Source organism: Electrophorus electricus, chromosome 13, assembly GCF_013358815.1.
Source record: "Electrophorus electricus isolate fEleEle1 chromosome 13, fEleEle1.pri, whole genome shotgun sequence".
Classification (NCBI taxonomy): Eukaryota; Metazoa; Chordata; class Actinopteri; order Gymnotiformes; family Gymnotidae; genus Electrophorus; species Electrophorus electricus.
The window spans coordinates 21741047-21756046 of record NC_049547.1 but is presented as its reverse complement, the minus strand read 5'-3'; the positions used below and the strand labels follow the sequence as shown (position 1 = coordinate 21756046).

Genomic DNA, 15000 nt, shown 5'->3' with positions numbered 1-15000 from the left:
ACAGGAGAGCACAGCGGACTCAGCGCACAGCCCTGGAGGGGCTCAGAGTGAAGCAGCAGGGTGACTGGTTCTGGATCCTGACTGTCTGGGGTCTAATGCTCAGGTCAAGAACCCAGTTACAGAGGGAAGAGCTCCATCCCAGTGAATTGGCTGACTAGCAAATACTGCGCTATGGTGGTGTTGACTGCTGAGCTGAAGTCTACATCCAGGATTCTAACCCAAGTGTCCTTTCTTTCCAAGCGGGATATAGCAAGTGGAATTTATGTACATATCTGTTTACTTGGAATAGGACACAGTATAGTCACACACTAGTGAGGATTGCATTCACAGACGAGAGTTTAAAAAATGCTATATTTTGGTCAAGATGTCATTTTTCATACAAAATATTAAAAATAAATGCAACGTGGTATAGACAAACTGATGTGTGTATGAAGCTAAAGTATAGGTATATGGCATTTATTGATGTATTTTTATGTGTATTTATATTTTCAAATGTGAATAGGTACAACATTTCTTCATAAGGTATTAATTATGGCCATGACGTGATATACCTTGGTGTAGCATACAAGAGTATTACCCAGTATGGATTTGCATTTTCTGCTGTTCTCATTAAGTTCCAGTAGTATTCTTCCCAGTACTGTTCTTCATTTTCAGTGAAGAATCTGAAGAGAGACTTAGTTAATGTGTGCAAAAGTTGCAAAAGTCCAACAGTGTCCTTCAACAAGGTAAAACTGAAATATCTGGTGTATAACTGCTTATTAGCTGGGCATACTGAGACTGAATTGGAGGCCTGGTTGATGCACTTATACAGCCCATGGATGGTAAAATACTGTAATTATTCATGCAATATTCCTGTATCCTTTTCCCCATAACTGCAGAGCAGAGGACTGTAACCTATTGTTAATTAGGCTACAAATAAAACAATAAAACAAATAAAACATTTCCAAGCGCACATTTCCAAGGGGCCATCTGGTGGCTAAGAGCTTCATGGTACTGCATTAGAAATGGATCACAAGCTTTATGTTCACGTGAAGGAACGTGAATAAACGTGAATAAGCACATTTTCATCTATAACCTGTACATTTCAATCAAAGACAGAAACAGGCAGAATTATTTTACATTTGATATTTATTTTTCTCACTCACTTACATCCACATTGTGTTGTCCTAAAAATGAGATTTAAAAAACTACTCTGGGTTATTTATATTAGTCAGTTTTACAAAGATTGTATGAAATTACTATTGTAAACTAAATGTTTACATTTACACAGTAATGCTCAGGGTGTTGTTGAGGATTATATGTATGGCTTGAGATTTCATTACATGATCAGCCATGATGATTTTCATATTACTTCCTCTCCTTCACACGGTACCTAAAACAAATCAACAAACAAAAGTTCATTAATATGAACAATGTATTAATTTATGCTATTTTCAGTTTAGTTCCTGTGATACTATGTTAACAAAGCTGCAATAAATATCCTTATATTGGATGCTGTAGTCAAATATTTAGATTTCTATTAGTTAAAAATAAAGTACATGTTGACATAATAATTTAAAATTCACTGAAAGAAATACCTCACTTCTAACATGGCCAATAATCACAATCAAGTTAGTATAATACTATTTGTATAATTAGCATGATCTAATTTGCATAATCATGTTATTCATTACTAGCACCATTTTGTAGGGACATGTATTGGATTATGTGCTTGATTATCTAGCTGGATCATAGTGCTAACTGCTAGATTATATAGCTAACTGTGCTGGATCATATCTGTGCTAGATCATAACTGCTGGACTGTATAGCTAACAGTGTTGGATCATATAACTGTGTTGGGTCATATAGCTAACTGTTGGATTGTATAGCTGTGTTGGGTCATATAGCTAACTGTGTTGGATCGTATAGCTGTGTTGGAACATAAAGCTGTGTTGGGTCATATGGCTAACTGTGTTGGATCGTATAGCTTTGTTGGGTTATATAGCTTACTGTGTTGGATCATATAGCTGTGTTGGGTCATATAGCTAACTGTAGATTAATCCAGAGAGGAGAGCTGATCTGAGGTTAAGCGGAAGGTTAACGTGTACTCATTTAACATGTCACAACACTGACCTCAGACCAGAGGATAGCTGGATGCCGTGGTGATGCCACACTGGTTGTGCTTGTTCCTGGACATCATGATATAGCCTTCCTGACCCCAGTCAATACCCCAGCTGGAAAACAGTGTGATATTTAACTGAGTTCATTGCATTTTTTTTCAAGTTGAACACATGTAGGGTGTTTATTTTAGCATAAACCATTTAACTGCCTTAAATCAGGAGAATGTGAAATCTGTCTTTTGTAGTAGTTGTCATGTAAGTCTGTTGTAGTAGCTGTGGCATTAATAAGGGAACAGAAGAAAATACATTCTAAGACAAAATAATGAAGACCAGAAATGCTCTGTAGTCTTATTCTTCACCAAGACTTTATGATCACTGCAGTTCGATGCGATCTGACATTTATGAAGAGAGTATCAGCAAGCTTCTTACATCATTGTGTAATCTAGTTAGAAAGGAAAAGATTGACTGAAAATATCTATCAAGCCTACATATAGCAACATTTTGTTGCATATCTCACCTCTGGAAACAAACCTACAAGAAACTAAAACGTCCAACTTAGAATATCAAAATCTTTATTACTTTACTGAGTTGGAATCCTCTTTTTAATAAATATAACAAAATAATATTTGAGTAAATTTGTATGTTGTTCTTAGAAGTTGTAATAAAATCATATTTTTGATGTGCATTACATGGTCGGGGGACATCAAATCTGTGCTTGTGCTACATGTACAGCCCTCTAGTGGTTTATTTTGGTCCTTGTATTGAAGTGAGTTTTATAATGACTATTGTTTTTAACTTTATTCTCCACCATTCTTCTCAACCTTAAATGCTAATTATGATTAATTTATTTGTACTGTCTTATGTATTACTTTATTACCTGTCCACTGTCACTGCCATAACCAACAACCAGGACTCCATGATCCAGGTCAGTGCTACTACACTCAGGTTCATTCTACACACCTACAATTGATCAATTTATCAGTAATCAATCAGTCAGTGATTAGTGAGTCAGTTATCTACAAAGTCATTAATAACAAAGGCATCATGGTTGCAGACTGATGACTCAGATACTGAACCACAACATCTAGCCGTTATTGTAACAAACTGAAGAAACAGCTTTGCTTTAGTGATATTCATTCACGCATCTTACTGTGTGAAACCTGCTATCAGTGCTGTAAAGAACAATGTTTCTCAAAATGAAGAACATCTCAGGACAAACAAGCATATACAGTTCCTGAAAAACTCCACGAAAGATGAAAAGCTAAGTTTGACTATAATGGTGTAAAAGGAGGATCATAAGGTTTTCTCCTTTTCTCTCAATCTGCATAGCAGGGCAGGACCATCATCGGTGATGAGTCACCTGAGTCATAGAGCTGGAAGGAGGAGTGTCCCGCGTCTATGGCGACAGAAACAGGACCAATAGTGGCCACGGCTTCCTTCAGAGCGTCCTCGTCTCCGCTGGTAATGTCCACGTAACCAGTGCAGGTGGCAGCCACAGAGTCTGGTTTAAACCTGCACTCCCCGTCCTGCAGAGTGGAAGTTAAGACACACTCTACGTCTCAGACTACACTGTTCCTCTAGAGACTAGCAATGGCTGGGTCATATTTCATGTATTCATTTTTCAGCCCTATAAATTATGGATCTAAAATTACCAAGATGGTTTTATGCTTTAGAAGTACATATGAAATAATTACACAGCCACACAAAAATTCATTAGTGTGTTTCTCTGAGTAGTTATTTTAGTATCATGCTAAATAATGACACTTTTGACTAAATGTGCCTACTTTTGAAAAGGTTCAAAACTTGAGATCTTTGTTTTTGTTAAATTATTATTGCTAAGATAGAGTGTCAGTACCTCTCTTTTAACAAAACTGTGAGCTGTTGTATAGTTTTCCTCCACAAAGCCTTCAGAGTCTTCTGCCTAGTTGAAGCTGTGCAAACTACCCAAAACTATCAACATATACAAACCCTTCTTCAAATCTTTTTCAAATCCTTGTGGGTTGGTAGGGAAAAAGTGATACGAATATTTTAAGAATTTGTGAACTGTATTCAACCTCATCTCTCTTAGGTTTTGAAACCTTTAAAAAGCTTTAGTGACTTTTCACATGTGGACTATGACTTCATTACAGAGGCGTGTTTAAATCATCTTTCTGAGCTAGTTTTTAAATTGCTCACCACAGCCTCATAGGGGTAGGACTCCTCTGTGTCGATCCCACCATTGTCTTTGATGTAGTCAAAGGCCTGGTCCATTAGACCACCACCACAGCCCATGTTCCCATAATCCCCGGAGCAGTCCACCAGCTGCTGCTCGCTGAGAGACATCAGCTTGCCCGCCTTCCTGAAGGTCTGACCCTCCAGTGCTCCTGTCTGAGGATGGAAAGATATCGGGAAAGAAAAAGAGAGCATGAGGAAAGGTTTGGTCCCTTTCTTCACAAGTTGTGATGGAGTAGAGCGTCAGCAGTGCAGTATTTTAGCACTCTTGGAATTCTCTTGGAATTCTCTGTTCTAAGAGACCTGATTCAAGTCATGGGCTAATTACCAAGACCACTGGAGCGGGGATATTTTGGCCATTGCTGCATACCTCAGTCAGCCTTTAAGTTCATGAAGTTACAATGCCCAGCATTATAGCAAGATAGTTTATCTAGTTACTTGGTTTGTGACCTTGCTAAGCAACCAGGGATGCAGAAAGTTCTGATTCTAAATTTGAAATTTTACTTATATCATCTTCCGAAAATGAGGTACCCTTTACAAAATTTGCTTACCAGCCATTTTGAGATATCAGAAGAAAATAACTGTCATATGAAGGCATGTACAAAATTGAGCCCTTGCAACAAAAAACCATACATATACATATATTGTTCTTCCATATTCTACAAAATAAAAACAATAAAGCATTATTGCAAGTTTTATTTTCAAAAGCCCACATGAATGAAGAAAGTCTAAATAAACCATATTTAGCATTTTAATGTTATTTTAATGTAAAGGTTGTACAAAAGGTGGAAATGGGTGATATCTGGTTTTTCATTGAAATGGCTCAAATAATTTCTGAGAGATTTCGCTCTCAGAAATTTTAGACCTATGATGCAACAATAGATTTAGTATTCAGTTTATGATGTAACAATAGATTTCAGATGCAGTTCATGATGTAACAATAGCATTAGTATTCAGTTTATGATGTAACAATAGATAGATTGAGGATTCAGTTTATGATGTAACAATAGATAGATTGAGGATTCAGTTTATGATGTAACAATAGATTTAGGATTCAGTTTATGATGTAACAATAGCTTTAGTATTCAGTTTATGATGTAACAATACATTCAGGATTCAGTTTATGATGTAACAATACATTTAGGATTCAGTTCCTGTTGTCAAAATTGCTCCTAAGAAGTTCTTACTATGTAATTCTCAGCAAATCTTTGTTAAAAAACAAACATGAGCAAAAGAAACATGGCCAGACTGTGCACTTTGCACCCCAGTAACCTTTTAACCTCATCCTCTCCATACCACCCTCTCCATTTCTCTCATCGCTCCCTGTCTTGCCTTACCGCACTGAAGGCCCAGCAGGAGCCACACTGCTTCTGGTCCTTGACGTCAGTCACATAGCCTTTATCCCTCCAGTCCACTGTGTCCGGCAGCACAGCGCCCCCTGCCTGTCGGAGGAACGTAGTTGCGCTGTGGGCTTTGGTCCTGTTAAAGGAATCCAGCCTGCCTGTACTCCTGGTTGTCCTGTTAGAGGGACATGGTGGGAGGGTTCAGTGGCAGAATTATGGATTAAATGACTGCCATTGAGGAGTCTGTGTGGGGTTCTCACCATGTCTGCAAAGTAGGTCATGCCCAGTCTGTAGCTCTTGATGCCCTGGTCAGCCAGCATGTTGTGGATCAGAACCAGCTTGCGATTGGCCAGCCAGGTCTCCTTCCGCCGAGACTCCTCCTCCGCGGACCCGTAGGTTTTACCTGATGAACAAATGCACACATTTTAATTTAGTAAGAATGAATGTGCATGTGTACCTGATTAAATTTGTGTCTACTGATAATAAATAAAAATACAGAATAAAAAATAAAAATACAGAATACAATAAAGAATCATAAAATGCACAATAAAGTGTATATCTATATATATATAAATATATTTTATATATAAAAATAGTTTTTATTTAGTGATTTCAAATCAAGCAATTATAGGGATATATATATATATATATATATATATATATATATATATATATATATATATATATATATATATATATATATATATATAATATTATATTATATATTATAATAAAGTGTCAGAGTGAAGGATAATCCATTCTTGTTCAATTGTTGTTAGGTTGCTATTTGCAGAATATTTAAAGGACAACGGACCCTGCTCCCTTATTGACTGACTAATTTAGTACTTATTGTAGGGCATTATTTATGCTTTTTAACAAACTCTAGCACTTATTGTTTATAGCACTTATCACTGTTTAAGATAGACCTTATGTATTTTGCACTTCTAGGTATCAGCATTCATCCCTGTATTCTACAGTATTCTAGATCATTGGTATGTTTAATTCTAACCTACTGTACTGTACTAGGATGTATTCTATGAGTAAATGACAAAGCACTTTTGTAAGTCGCTCTGGATAAGAGCGTCTGCTAAATGCCGTAAATATTTGTTCACTAGAGGTCAGGCTGAACAAAAACAACTTATGAATGTGTTTGTAAATGTATTTGTACATCTGAGGACATAAAAACACTAACACCATGGCCCCCCTGGACTGATGGATGTACACACACTAGCCTCCTTGTATTAACAAGTATGTGCTCGATGGTTCACATAAACCCTTGTATAGCAGTTTTTTTGTAGAAAATAATATATGATCATTAACAAAAGCCCTTACACATCCAGCCTGTATTGCTCTTATGCAACCTAAACTGAAACGCTGCATAAAGAAGAGGTTGCAGTATCATTTTCTCACCAAACTTCAGTTTCCAGGCATGGAACTCCAGATCTTCGAGAGAAACACTGGTCGCACTGCTAAGTGTCACCAGGGCGGCGATGATGAGCAAAGCCCTCATTCTGCAGAGTGAGTGGGGTAGGAGAATACACGATTGCTTTATTAATAATTTTTTAATTTCTCTGACAATTACTTCACGGTACACTTTGCTTTGACCTAAAGTACCTTTTATTGAGTGCTTGAGTTACAGTTACAGTGATCCCTGTATTCTACAGTATTCTAATTCATTGGTATGTTGGACTCTAACCTACTGTACTGTACTAGGATGTATCTAAGAGTAAATGACAAAGCACTTTTGTAAGTAGCTCTGCATAAGAGCATCTGATAAATGCCGTGAATGTAAATGTTTTATCTATCACTCACCCTAACACCAACCCTGTTATCTATCACTGACCCTAACCCTGTTATGTATCACTCACACTAACCCTATAACCCTGTTATGTATCACTCACACTAACCCTATAACCCTGTTATGTGTCACTCACACTAACCCTATAACCCTGTTATGTATCACTCACACTAACGCTATAACCCTGTTATGTGTCACTCACACTAACCCTATAACCCTGTTATGTATCACTCACACTAACGCTATAACCCTGTTATGTGTCACTCACACTAACCCTATAACCCTGTTATGTGTCACTCACACTAACCCTATAACCCTGTTATGTCACTCACACTAACCGTATAACCCTGTTATGTATCACTCACACTAACGCTATAACCCTGTTATGTCACTCACACTAACGCTATAACCCTATTATGTCACTCACACTAACCCTATAACCCTGTTATGTCACTCACACTAACGCTATAACCCTGTTATGTCACTCACACTAACGCTATAACCCTGTTATGTCACTCACACTAACCCTATAACCCTGTTATGTCACTCACACTAACGCTATAACCCTATTATGTCACTCACACTAACGCTATAACCCTGTTATGTCACTCACACTAACGCTATAACCCTATTATGTCACTCACACTAACCCTATAACCCTGTTATGTCACTCACACTAACGCTATAACCCTGTTATGTCACTCACACTAACCCTATAACCCTGTTATGTGTCACTCACACTAACCCTATAACCCTGTTATGTGTCACTCACACTAACCCTATAACCCTGTTATGTATCACTCACACTAACGCTATAACCCTGTTATGTGTCACTCACACTAACCCTATAACCCTGTTATGTATCACTCACACTAACGCTATAACCCTGTTATGTGTCACTCACACTAACCCTATAACCCTGTTATGTGTCACTCACACTAAGCCTATAACCCTGTTATGTCACTCACACTAACGCTATAACCCTGTTATGTCACTCACACTAACGCTATAACCCTGTTATGTCACTCACACTAATGCTATAACCCTGTTATGTCACTCACACTAATGCTATAACCCTATTATGTCACTCACACTAACGCTATAACCCTGTTATGTCACTCACACTAACGCTATAACCCTGTTATGTCACTCACACTAACGCTATAACCCTGTTATGTCACTCACACTAACCATATAACCCTGTTATGTCACTCACACTAACGCTATAACCCTGTTATGTCACTCACACTAATGCTATAACCCTGTTATGTAACTCACACTAACGCTATAACCCTGTTATGTCACTCACACTAACGCTATAACCCTGTTATGTCACTCACACTAACCATATAACCCTGTTATGTCACTCACACTAACGCTATAACCCTGTTATGTCACTCACACTAACGCTATAACCCTATTATGTCACTCACACTAACGCTATAACCCTGTTATGTCACTCACACTAACGCTATAACCCTGTTATGTCACTCACACTAATGCTATAACCCTGTTATGTCACTCACACTAACGCTATAACCCTGTTATGTCACTCACACTAACCCTATAACCCTGTTATGTCACTCACACTAACGCTATAACCCTGTTATGTCACTCACACTAATGCTATAACCCTGTTATGTCACTCACACTAACGCTATAACCCTATTATGTCACTCACACTAACGCTATAACCCTGTTATGTCACTCACACTAATGCTATAACCCTGTTATGTCACTCACACTAACGCTATAACCCTGTTATGTCACTCACACTAACCATATAACCCTGTTATGTCACTCACACTAACGCTATAACCCTGTTATGTCACTCACACTAATGCTATAACCCTGTTATGTAACTCACACTAACGCTATAACCCTGTTATGTCACTCACACTAACGCTATAACCCTGTTATGTCACTCACACTAACCATATAACCCTGTTATGTCACTCACACTAACGCTATAACCCTGTTATGTCACTCACACTAACGCTATAACCCTATTATGTCACTCACACTAACGCTATAACCCTGTTATGTCACTCACACTAACGCTATAACCCTGTTATGTCACTCACACTAATGCTATAACCCTGTTATGTCACTCACACTAACGCTATAACCCTGTTATGTCACTCACACTAACGCTATAACCCTCTTATGTTTCTTATATTTCTATATAAATTGTGTTACTGCTCTCATTGTCAGGTCATGTGTGTATTTCGGCACTTACCTGTGAAATAGTCTGATGTCTCCTATGTGGGTTTCTGCAGGGCAGCAATAGAGTTTTGCCTCATTTTTCATACATTTATAGCCCTCTTCAGATACTCTGATCAGGTGCCTGTCACACACGATCATAAAAGCATGAGACACACTGACTGCTTAACACACACTTTTACAGTTTTTTTAATCATAAGAGGACCGCAAGGTTTTGTGGGAACTAACAGCTATTTTACTAATACAAAAATAAAATGCCTCATACACCTCATTGTTAAAATTTCTCTCTGTGTGAGTGTGTGTGTGTGTGTATAAGCCAACCTTAGAGCAGATGAGGAACATATGTATGGTTTCTATAAGCCATGTAAGATAAATAACGTTTGACAATGCACGCAGGTGTGCAACTGCAATACAATCCTAGCAGGCCTCTTGGCTCACGAGGAGCTCATCGGTGAGTTGTACCTGAGGTCACCACTAAGGTCAACACTAAACACAGAGCAGCAGCGTTTAGCTTCTCTGCAGCTCTTAGGTGGGCTCCTCTGTCACAGAACGTCAAACATGCCCCAACACGTCTTCACGTGAGACAAAACACACATCTGTTCTCACGGATTTTCAGTTAAGCACAAGATACTGTGTTTCGATTTCGGAGAAAGTTTAGCATGGTTATTCTACATCCCTGATTTTATGCACATTGTATCTTTAATTTAAATACAAATAATGTATAAAACTTTAGTTTTTTATTTAACTAATTTATTTCAATGAATGTTCTTTGTTTATTTTTTTAGTCATTCATTTATCTTTAAATGTATTTTTTGGTCTTTTTCATTTTTAATATCTTCTTTAATTTGTTTTCTATTTAAATAAACTGGTTAACTTTAAAAAAAAAATTGTTTTATGTAGCTTTTTTCTCTCTCTCTCTCTCTCTTTTTGGCAACATCCTGAGGTAACAGATCTGGGGATGTAATTAGCGTTGTTGTGTAAATGTTTCTGTGTCTGTGTAAAGCACTTGAAAATGTCACTGTGTATAACAAGTACTATATAAATATAAATAGCTCATTTCATATGTTGATGGCAGTGCTGGACTGGATAAATGTGACAGAGAATCGACTACGTTAATGTTTAATGGCATATACGGTATGGTCGCTACCTGGGTCGTGTGACACACGTCTGCATTCTGCAATAAATGTGTCAGTCATCTGCCGCAGAGTTAGTTCAAAGCCATAATAAAAGACTTTTAATTTTCTTTGAAAGTGTTCCTTGACGCTAATGCTTTGCACCACAACAAAAGCGGTACAGAGCCATAAACACGAACCCACTGCTTCTGCAGAGAGCCGGTGTGAGTGTGGGAGATTACGACGACCTTTCTGTTTACTACAGATACATTATGCTCACATGCTTTGCTGTCTCAGCCTACACCGACCTTTCTCCGCTGGCGTTCCCGTCTGCGTTCACTTTTTCCGCTCATTTGGCGGAACCGAAGGAAACGATTACTTTCTGATACGCTAGTCGTGTTTGGGAGTGGTTTTATGAAATGTCTGGAAATATTTGTATGCAAATCCCAGTTTGTAAATCCCGAGGTATATCTCAGCGTTACCCGTTGATCGGGTCAAGTAGTTTAGATTGCAGCTTCTGATTTGTGGAAGTGTTTTCTCTCTTACAACTTAAAAAAAGAAAGAAATCTGTTGGCTTTGTGCCAGATTTCATCCAAATGTCATACATTGAAGTAACTTGCGTCATGTGCATTTCCGTTCAAGCCTCTCACACCGTAGGGTCCAGTGGGATGCAGGGTTGGCTGCCCTTATATCAGTATACACGTTTATCTAAATGCTGTCTCTGCACGGGCCAGGTTCTGCAGGGTTTTGGATTTTTGGAACCATCTAACCCATCTCAGAGAAGCCTGGGTTAAATAGCAGCTGAGGTGAAACGTGTATGAGATTAGGGAAACGTGTGTAGTGTGCTCTATAGTATGGTGCACAGATCAGGTCTTGGAATTTGAAACACTATCCTAAAGCTTTGTGGCAGTTAGCATGAAAACAGTGCTAAAGTACACTCAAGCAATGTTCTTTCTGCATTGACTGCATTCTTTTTGCAGGCTTGGCATAAGTATGTTGAGGGTGTGTGTTTTGGAACTGCTTGTCTGACAAAATGCAGTACATACACATTTACGTTTTGTGTGTGTGTGTGTGTGTGTGACTCCAGCAATGCTTATCTGCTGTTATCTTTCCACATAAACGTAACTGTTGATGAACTATGTGAAGTCACAAGCTGCAGGCTCAGCACAGGCTGCTGAAAGCAACGTGCTGTGCCTCTGATTGGGACCAGTCGCTTGCTAGTGTGCCACGCTCGGGTTTGATGTGGATGGTGTCCTGTAGCGTTAGCAGGATGTCCTGTGCTAGCTATGCCCCGTGTGTTGGTACCAGGTCTGGCTTTCTGGAACAGGAGTGTCACTCAAATAGGGGACCACTTGCTTTTATTTGACAAATGACAGGCTGAATCTAAAATAGTTAAACACATCTTTTTTTGAAAATCATTTAACTTCTCCCTCCCCCAAGGCAAAGTTGTAGGAGACTTTGGAAATGTAAATTTGGGAGTACATCAGGTGAAACAGGACAAGGCTTATTTTCCTCCAGGTAGTAAAAAGATCTGTGTGGAAGCCACAAGGGCTTAGAGGGGAATAAATGAAACAGACCAAGTGTAGATGTTTGCGCATCTTTATCATTTTATCTTCCCACTCACATTCACACCACCGCTGTACATTCATTCAGTAGAACGGAAAGAAACTATTACTTTCTGCTATTGTCATCATTTTTGGCACTATTTTATGAAATTATTGTATTTTATGTATTATTCATTTCCAGTGTATAAATCCTGAGATATATTGCAGTGTTACTTGTCGATCAGATCAAGTACTTAAGATTTCAGCTTCCTCACAGTGTTATATGGGGTGTTTACTCTCGTCCAGCTGTAAATAAAAACATCATTTAATACAATTACTACATCCCTAATTCCATAATGTGATTACATTCACCTTAGATTAATGGCCAATGTGGTATGGTAAAGCTGTATTACAGTTGCTATTTCATCTTGCTAGTCATTGTAAAACACTTGTAAGGAGAGATGTTGTCATGTTTGTGTTTGACCTAGCTCTTCCAATTTTTTTTTTCATTTAATACAAAGCTTTCAAAAATCTTTAAATATTACTGAACTCACCCTCAGACCAGAGGATAGCTGGATGCCGTGGCGATGCCACACTGGTTGTGCTTGTTCCTGGACATCATGATATAGCCTTCATGACCCCAGTCAAAACCCCAGCTGGAAAACAGAATTTGGTTTAAAGTTTGTCACCAGTATTACTGCTGAGTCAATAGAACTACACTGACTATTTGCTTCTTTTTTTTTAATTGTCCTGCAATTATCCCAAAAAATCTCAGTATAGCCCACTGTTCATAATTAAACAATTTAAGGTTGTAGAATAAGATCGCTTATGGAATATATTGTTTTTTTGCATTTACAGTTCTGTATTTGAAGTTTGGGGATGTTTGAAAACTTTTCACTATTTTAGTTAGTGCTGAAATCTTTTTTGATTCCTCTGAAACGTGAAAATGATTTTCAACTAATTATTTCATTTTTTTGTTTATTTGTTTACCTGTTCTTGACGAGCCAGAAGTCCTGTCCCTTGTGACTGCCATAACCAACAGCCAGGACTCCATGATCCAGGTCACTACTGCTGCAGTTGGGCTCATCATACACACCTACAATTGATCACTCAGTAATCAACCAGTCCACTCAAAAACCAAACCAAATTAATCAGAAATTAATTATTAGCAAATCAAGCGAGCACAGAAAAAATTACTTTCATGGCAGTAATGTACAAATTCATGCGGACCATGTGCCTGTGTTGTTAGCACTATCCAGTACTATTTACAGAAGAAGGACTGGTTTATGATTTGCATGTGAGCATCACCTGAGCTGTAGAGCTGGAAGGAGGAGTGTCCCGCGTCTATGGCGACAGAAACAGGACCAATAGTGGCCACGGCTTCCTTCAGAGCGTCCTCGTCTCCGCTGGTAATGTCCACGTAACCAGTGCAGGTGGCAGCCACAGAGTCTGGTTTAAATCTGCACTCCCCGTCCTGCAGAGAGACGGGAGCACTTCGGTAATGGACCGAGGTCTTGGAAGACTTTGAGGTTGTTCAAGCCAGACTTCCCCGAAGTTCCACTTACTATGGCCTCATAAGGGTAGGACTCCTCTGTGTTGATCCCACCATTGTCTTTGATGTAGTCAAAGGCCTGGTCCATTAGACCACCACCACAGCCCATGTTCCCATAATCCCCGGAGCAGTCCACCAGCTGCTGCTCGCTGAGAGACACCAGCTTGCCCGCCTTCCTGAAGGTCTGACCCTCCAGTGCTCCTGTCTGACAAAGGAAGGGGAACACTGGTGAGATAGATGATAACAGAGGAGTAAAATTAATGGACAGTTTAAGAACAAAAACAGAAAGCGTCACGCCCGTCCATCAAACCAATGATTTGGAGAAGGAGCTGTGTGGTTGGAGGACCCTTGTGCATTTTAGGATTATGTGCTTGATTCATAGTTGCTAAAATGCAGGTGCGGAACAGGAACATCAGACCCTGCATATGGCTTCAGCATCCCCTGCACCTTAATCAAGGATTCCATCCAACATCTCTGTTTTCTTCTTCTTTATTCTTCCTTACCGCACTGAAGGCCCAGCAGGAGCCACACTGCTTCTGGTCCTTGACGTCAGTCACATAGCCTTTATCCCTCCAGTCCACTGTGTCCGGCAGCACAGCGCCCCCTGCCTGTCGGAGGAACGTAGTTGTGCTGTGGGCTTTAGTCCTGTTAAAGGAACCCAGGCAGCCCTTGAACGCAGCCTGCCTGTACTCCTGGTTGTCCTGTTAGAGGGACATGGTGGGAGGGTTCAGTGGCAGAATTATGGATTAAATGACTGCCATTGAGGAGTCTGTGTGGGTTCTCACCATGTCTGCAAAGTAGGTCATGCCCAGTCTGTAGCTCTTGATGCCCTGGTCAGCCAGCATGTTGTGGATCAGAACCAGCTTGCGATTGGCCAGCCAGGTCTCCTTCCGCTGAGACTCCTCCTCCGCGGATTTGTAGAACTTACCTAAGAGAAAACACACACACCAGTTAAAACACACAAACAGATTTTATTTAACTATGTATTTGATTGAACACTGAGCTTGAGTTTAAAAACTGGCATGTTTTGATGAAAAAAAATGCCTACCCATCTTAAAGCTTAATGTAAACAACCTAAAATAGCAGGAAATTAATGACATAGAGGAAAAGGTCATTAG

The 15000-nt window shown here is 39.2% G+C and overlaps 1 protein-coding gene and 1 pseudogene across 2 annotated transcripts in view; both read right to left on the bottom strand.

Moving 5' to 3' along the window:
- Window positions 1–2113: 2113 nt before the first annotated feature.
- On the bottom strand, window positions 2114–6006 carry LOC113567713 (annotated as a pseudogene).
- A 6376-nt stretch (window positions 6007–12382) lies between these two features.
- ctsl.1 (cathepsin L.1) overlaps window positions 12383–15000 on the bottom strand; it is a 3110-nt gene continuing 492 nt past the window's right edge. For both annotated transcript variants that reach the window (XM_035532878.1, XM_026995808.2), the window contains 7 exons: window positions 14668–14810; window positions 14386–14583; window positions 13896–14087; window positions 13639–13804; window positions 13321–13426; window positions 12885–12986; window positions 12383–12636 (listed from right to left, as the gene is read on the bottom strand). In XM_035532878.1, coding sequence (XP_035388771.1) covers window positions 12887–12986; window positions 13321–13426; window positions 13639–13804; window positions 13896–14087; window positions 14386–14583; window positions 14668–14810 — 905 coding nt within the window. In that variant the 3' untranslated portion in view covers window positions 12383–12636; window positions 12885–12886. The remainder of the gene's footprint in view (window positions 12637–12884; window positions 12987–13320; window positions 13427–13638; window positions 13805–13895; window positions 14088–14385; window positions 14584–14667; window positions 14811–15000) is intronic.